The 7,245-nt window shown below is 42.6% G+C and overlaps 1 protein-coding gene across 2 annotated transcripts; it reads right to left on the reverse strand.

The window, feature by feature from the left end:
- Positions 1–239: 239 nt before the first annotated feature.
- On the reverse strand, positions 240–3,041 carry LOC123162775 (F-box only protein 7-like). Of its 2 annotated transcripts, XR_006481472.1 has the most exons (3): positions 2,714–3,041; positions 688–2,622; positions 240–411 (listed from the first exon to the last, which is right to left on the reverse strand). XR_006481472.1 is itself a non-coding variant. In XM_044580540.1 (2 exons), the coding sequence occupies exon 2, from the start codon at positions 2,546–2,548 to the stop codon at positions 1,142–1,144; it is 1,407 nt and encodes a 468-aa protein (XP_044436475.1). In that variant the 5' UTR covers positions 2,549–2,622; positions 2,829–3,041; the 3' UTR covers positions 469–1,141. The 2 variants fall into 2 exon arrangements, 1 of the variants encoding a protein (XP_044436475.1); XM_044580540.1 differs by lacking the exon at positions 240–411 and having other exon boundaries at positions 469–2,622; positions 2,829–3,041.
- Positions 3,042–7,245: the final 4,204 nt, after the last annotated feature.

The following is a 7,245-nucleotide window of genomic DNA, read 5'->3' on the forward strand; positions in this document are numbered from 1 at the left end:
ATTGCCCAAGAAATTCAACGGTCTGCCATATGTGCATGTTTGAGATGCAGAGGTCACCAAGCTTCATTGTGCCTACCAATGACGTAAGGCGTCATCGTATTACTTTCAGTTCAACATATTTCTCCTCCCTTTGAGTGCCCAGTCAGCTAATTTTGAAATGGCCTAACCATAGATGATCAGGCATTGCTCCTATTTGCATCAAGTAGGGGCTACTTGGTGCGGCGAGCTTGGCTGCGTCGCCAAACTTCGCTCCGGCGATGATGTCCGCTGGCACGCGCACTTTTGCCACCGGCTAGGTCCTGACTGGTGGCAACAATATGCTTGATCTACCATGTAGGTTTTTGATTCTCAAGTTAATAGATGTGCTGCTGCTGCTGTTGTTGCTCCTGTGAATAGCCATATTTCTTGTTCCTGACATAAAACCAAACTAAGTTAATCCAGTTTTACAGGAACCGATATTGTGCAAAGACAAGCAGCAAAAGAGGCGGCAACTAGGCGCCGTCTTGTTCGGCATTCTACAGGACCAAGAATTCTCTCTTGCGCATCAAAAGTGTAGAGTGGCCAGTCACAAACTGCCTGTAAATGTATGAAATGGGAACATTTGTTGTTCAACTACATTGGTCAATTAGTTTGTTTCTAGGTGGTAGACAAATCTGGAACAAATTTCATGATCAACTTCTTGACAACCTGTTGGGAATTCTTCTTCCTTATACATCGACCTTTGCCCTTGTTTGTATGCATGAAAATCTTTTTTGTTACAGCAAAAATAAAAAATGCTTCTGTTTCAGCAAGATTTTGTTGTTGATTCCGCCCCAGCAATGTTTTGAGCATACACCATATGTTCCGAACATACTCAAAAAAGAAATTGGAGAGAGCAATTTGGTATTCCTCAAGTTTCTGTTGACACATTAAAATTGGAGAGAGTTAGTTGGTACATTGAGTAAACAACATGAGTAAACAAAGGAAAATGCAATCTCTTTATTCAAAGTAAACTGGTTCGAAGCTAGTCGCGTGTACAAACTAAGGGCATTATTAGCTCATTGCAAATAATGGCCGCGCACAGTCCTATTGGTCCCTATGTATCTGCAATAACCTTGCAAATACCACCCATTATTAGCTCATTGAACCCATCAACTCTTATTCAAGCTGCCCCTACTGATGCCAAGTTCATCTTTCTAAGATCAGCCGTAATCCACATAGGAGCCGGAAAGTTGGAGCAAAGATGAGGAGATATAATTTCCTCCCTGCTATTATCATCCAAATCAAGAACTCCCATGTCACGGTGATTATTCTTCAATCCCGTTGTCCAGAAAAAACTATCATCAGTAAAGTAGACATGATTTGCCTTGAGAGCTGGATATTCTTCAGCATTGAGACAAAGAGATTGATTATGCCCAAGAAATAACACATGGGAACGCAACGAATTGATTGCCTTAAGTTTACTTGCCACCAAGTCAACTTCATACATATTAATTCTGCCTGTTTGCCAAAACACAGATGCCCCAGGTTCAGGTTCTAAATCATAATCGCCGAAGATTCTCCAAATAAGCAGCAGATCACCCCAGGGAGCTTGAACAATGTACGCACTGCCAGCTGAAATATTCTCAGATGCCCCCATAATTATCTTCATACTGGCGACAGGCCCACTAAGATCAAAAGCATGAATTTCTCCAGTTGCAGTCGCTGCATACAATAGGCCATTCTTGTAAGTGCAGTCATCATAGATATCATAAGGTGGCAGCCAGGTCCACTTGTCATCCCCTACCCTTGCATAAGAGAGCTGACGCATTGGATTGTGGATGAGCACCACAATGAAGCTTTCCGTGGATGCATCGGAGAACACATACGCCTTATAGTGGAGTTCGTGCCGCAGGTTGTCAAGAGCAAAGATTGTCGGCGAGTTATAACCATCGTGCATTCCAGTGTGCCATGAGAGTTCATACTTGTGGACAGCACCATGCTCATCAAAGATGGGCCTCACCTGCTCAATGGTGATCACTGAAGGGAGAGCAATCTGTTCACATGTGACCGGATTGACGAGGTGCATCTCAGATCTCTCATCAGCAGTTATCAGCCATCCATGTGAGGACCCGATCAAACACCTAGTACGGATAGGCGGCTCCGGGAGGGTTAACTTGTACGATCGCTTCTCTGCGAGGCTGTAGAGGCATGCGACACTCTCACCAGTGGATTTGGAAGTGTAGAGGAGACATGGCGTCTGCTGGAGTTTGTACTGCCCAAGGCTCCGTAGGCTTGTGTATGCGGAGCGCCAGGATGGGCAGACAGAGCCGGCACGCACGAGGTCAGGGATCTCAAGGGTGGCAAAGATGCCCATCAAAACATCCGGAGGCAGCTCCGGCAATGTGCCCAGTGTAGTCTTCTTGGTCAGTTGTAGCTCAACATGTTCAGCTTTGCAGAATCTCTCCAGTGAACTGGAAGTGAAGCCTAGCATCTTTGGCAAAGTTCTGAAGATCAGGGTGCACAAATATGTCCGGTGCATAGCAAGCTTCCCTAGGCTCGTTATCCTGGCAACGCTACATGACTCCATTGGATATCTTCAGCTTCGGCCAAACCGACAAATTTCGCAGAGTCTCTCTGCAGATATCTTGAGGTTCGGCCAAACTGACAAAAAAAAATTCAGTAAGTTGGACGCAAATTTCTGCAGAGGAAAGGCTGGCTCCTGGCTATACTTATATACAGATAGATCACCAACCGCTTCAAATTCCAGTAGGAGAAGCAAATCCGAGCCCAAGAAGGCACTCGACAAAGATTCGGACTTGTTTCTGCAGGAATTCCGCGCAAGCAAGGGCGAACGGAAGAGCACTGACCGGCGGAGGTGCGACCAGAGGGGATTAATCAGCCGGCGGAGGAGCTGGGGCAGCAGCCGACGACAAGGGGAGCTGGTTCGCCCGAACTGTGGCCGGCCAAGACGGCGATTCGAACCGCTGGGAGGAGCAAGCTGCCGGCGGCGGCGGCGGCGGCGGCGAGGGGGTGGGAGCGGTGGAGCGGTGTAGTCTTTTTTTCCTGTCCTTCGGTACATTTTTTTTTTGAACTTCGGTACTGGTTTTTTGAGCGGCCAATTGGCAAGCGGCCCATCATACATACATCCTGTTCTCACAGGCCCCTGCGTAATACAAGTATAAAGTAACCTTCGCTCAAAAAAGTAAAAAATAACCAATTTCTTATTCATTCCACTAGAAAAAGAATTCTACTCTTCAAAGAACTGTAAAAATAAATACAGTATGCATAAACCAGGAAAATTCACAACATGAAATAATGCAGTGGACATGAACATCGATAAAAAAGAAAAAGAACAATAAAAATGCATCTTTGTTCAATTTTTGGTTTACAGTGGCAAGCAAATAGCTATGTTTACTTAGTTTACTTAATTGGGTCCAACACAAAGGTAAATACTGAAGGTTCAGTCACATGCAATGATCTAAGGTCAACCTCGTGAGGCTTCTCATATTGAGATTGGATATTCAACTCAAACTGAAATCAATATAATTTTTTCACATAAGCGTGTGAATTGATGGCAAAGATAAACACACCCCATATCAAATCGTAATAATAAATGGAGTTCCACATGAATAAAATAAAATGTGAAAAATTATAATTAATGCACCGTTACGCCATTATGTAAGAAATCCAAGAGGGAAAATATTGGATTACTGTCGTAAAAAAATAAAGTCTAGCATGAAAATTGCCAGATACATCTTCTGGTTCCTAAAGTAGCTTACAGAGCTGTGTCTGTCACCTACCTTAGAGATAATATATAGAGCTACAAAAATGTAGAGAAAAGGAAATTCAAACTATCTGTTATTTAGGCCCACCCAGTTCAATTACAGATTTCATTCTCATCAGAATGAGGATAGGTAGCCTAGATCATCTTAAAAAAAAAGATTTGCTTTTTCACATCTAATGTGAAATAGCTACCTCACATCTAAGTTCAAAGTTGATGGATCTCCTATCTTTAATATTTGTACAAAACGTGATGGTCTGGCTGGTATGCTCGCTCGTTGAGCCTTGTCTCGCGCGTAGCTCATGTCCAGGTTGTTGCTAGTGCGAGGTTGAGCCGTTATCGTGTTTTTTCTTGTGATATTGGGCTGGCAGGCCGCTTTTTGTCAATAGTCCACTCACATTCCTCTTCAGAGCCTCACGCCTTTGTTTTTTTCGCCGCCGGCTGTGTTTTTCTATTTTCTTTTCACAAGTCTGTGCAACAACTCAATTCTAGTTCTTCTCATTTTTGTCCACTTTCATTTGACTCTCAGTATTTGTTTTTTTTCGTTTCCGTCTTATTTTCATTTTTCTATTTCATTATTTGTTTTCAGTTGGGAACTAATTTTAAATTCATGGGTTTTTATTTTTATTTTCTCCTCTTTTTTCATTTTTTACCTTTTCCTTTCTTTCCTTCTTTATTTTTTTAAAACTCATGAACTTGTTTTCACTTTGTCATATGTTCACTTTGAATGTCGTGCAAATCCTGCTCACGGTTTTTTTTTTCATGCGCGCTATGTGTCCAGTTGTGTGATTGGTATCTACTTGTCGACATGTTCGCGCATGCGTCTTTTGTTGCGTCATTTTTGCCGCACTGTCTGGGTCTCGTTTTGGATTGGTTTGCTAGTCATCTAAATGAGAGTTAACAATGTTTCATATAACTCATATACTGTTAGATACACGTGTTTCTGAGTCGTGCTCGTTGTCGTTGTGTCGTGTTTTCTGTTTGTCCCTTGTGGAGCAGTGAGGCCTGGTATGATTTTTTTTGTGTGCCATTATTATGTTTTGTGTATTGGTTTTTTCTCTGTGGGCTTAGTTTTTTTTGAAGGGCCACGTGTCTTTTATTTCCTCTTTTGTTTTATTTTTGGTATGACCGTGTTGCTAGATTTTTTGCCTCTCTAAAAAAAAGCTAGATTTTTTGCTTCAGATTTGCTAAATCCACGCTAGATGAATTTTTTAGCTCATCTAAGTCTATAACTGTCTGATTTGTTTGCCTTAATGTTCGTACAAACCAAAACATGTGTGTCCGTGTCAGCTCATTATTTTTTGTCGCGCGTCCTCTTGTCCCGCTTGTTTTGTGTCATCATGTTCTCACGTTTCTTTTCACATGGGCCCATATATGTCATCGTGTTGGGGTTCGACGATGAAGCTTATCCCCATCTTCTCATTGACCGACCTTTTGCCCCTTGTTATTTTGTCTGTGTTTTATTTTTTCATCCCAGTTATAGATCCACCATTGACATGCAACTAGCCTATAGTTTGTCTCATCCTGGATGCAAGTCGAACCTTGACTCGCAACTGGGCTCGTAGTTTCGTAGTTGTCCCAGGTGCAAGTCCACCCTCGACTCGCAACTAGGCTCATAATTTTCCCAATTGCAAGCGCTCCATCTTCTACCTTGCTTGTCGCTATTTGTTTTTTGCGTATCCTGTTGTTGGCCTAGGCATGTTTGGCTTCGCCATTGTCCCCTCGACTCGCAACTGGGCTTGACCATTTTTTGTCCAAGTTGCAAGTCCACCCTTGACTCGCAACTAGAACCTGATCTTTTTGTCTCAGTTGCAAGTCCACCCTCAACATGCAAATAGTATCCGACATTTTTTGTCTCAGTTGCAAGTACGTCCTTGACTCGCAACTAGGACCTGACATTTTCTTGTCCAGGTTACAAGTCTACCATCGACTCGCAACTGGGGCTCGACCTTTTTTCCCAGTTGCAAGTCCATCATCGCAACTAGTGCCCGACCTTTTTTCGTCCCAATTGCAACCCCCTCGACTCGTAACTAGGACCTGACCTTTTTTGTCCCAATTGCAAGTCCACTCTCAACTCGCAACTAGGGTCCGGCCTTTTTTTGTCCAAGTTGCAAGTCTATGCTTGAGTCACAACTGGTGCTGACATTTTTTTTGGTTGCAATTTCATTGTCGACTTGCAACTGGGGGCCAACATTTTTTCCTCCTAATTACAAGTCCACCCTCAACTCGCAACTGAGGTCCGACCTTTTTTGTCCCAGTTGGAAGCCACCCTCTATTCGGGCCCCAACCTTTTTTGTCCTAGTTCTAGGTCCCCTCTCAAATCACAAATAGGGCGAGACTTTTTATTGTCCAAGTTGCAAGTCCACTCTCGACTCGCAACTCAGGCTCAACATGTTTTGTCCGAGTTGCAAGTCCACCCTCGACTTGCTACTGGGGTCAAACTTTCTTTTGTCCGAGTTGCAAGTCCACCATCAACTCGTAACTAGGGTCCAACCTTTTTTTTTCTGAGTTTAAGTCCACCCTTGACTCGCAACTATTCCTCGAGTTTTTTACTCCCAATTGCAAGTCCACTTTTGATTCGCAACTGGGGCCTGACCTTTTTGTTTCCTAGTTGCAAGTCTACCATCGACTCGTTACTAGGGCATAACCTTTTCTTGTCCTAGTTGCAAGTCCACCTTTGACTCGCAACTGGGGCCCAACCTTTTTTGTCTCAATTGCAAGTCTAAACACAATTCGCAACTAGGGTCTGACCTTTTTATTCCCAATTGCGAGTCCACCCTCAACTTGCCACTGGGGGTCCGACATTTTTTTGTCCCAGTTGCAAGTCCATCCTCGACAGCGAACAAACCGCAGATGAGCCGGCCCAAGTAGCTAGGATATGTTTTTTGTTTTGTTTTGTTCATGTTTTCTATTTTTATCATTTTTTTCTTTATTGGGTTTTCTCTCCTTTAAATTTTTCTATTTTCCAAAGTTGATATTTTTTCTGATTATTTTTTCTTTTTTCATAAATTCATAAGATTCAATAAATGTTCCAAAATTCGTAAAATTGTTCATTGTTCTAAAATTGTTCGTGTTTATCAAATTTAAAAAAAAAACAAAATGTGTTCATCTCCCACATGTTTATTGGAAAGAAGACTAATATACTAGCGAGATTTTCTTGGTCATAAGAAGAGTAAGAAGAGAAGGACGCAAGCTGCCGTGTAGTGTAGCGTTGTAGTACGACTAGCAACAACAACAGAAAAGGATGCTAGTTGCTGTGTAGTGTAGTATACTAGTACAGCTGGTAGCAACAACATAACGGGACGCGAGCTGTTGTTTGTACTAGTCCGACGACTAGCAGCATTAGCAAGGGAGAAACGGCAGGGTGATTCTCAAAAAACAAAAATTACGCTGGGCTGGACAACAACAAAAATGAAAAACAACAAACAAATAAAAAGCAACAAACAAGTGCTAAGAAAATCAACTAAGATAATGTCATGTAAGATGTGAGGTATTATCTCACG

The sequence above is a fragment of the Triticum aestivum genome, chromosome 7B (genome assembly GCF_018294505.1).
Source record: "Triticum aestivum cultivar Chinese Spring chromosome 7B, IWGSC CS RefSeq v2.1, whole genome shotgun sequence".
Lineage (NCBI taxonomy): Eukaryota > Viridiplantae > Streptophyta > Magnoliopsida > Poales > Poaceae > Triticum > Triticum aestivum.

Excerpts from the sequence above, each read along its gene's own strand:
- LOC123162775 (XM_044580540.1), bottom strand. The coding sequence starts at position 2,548 with ATGGAGTCATGTAGCGTTGCCAGGATAACGAGCCTAGGGAAGCTTGCT.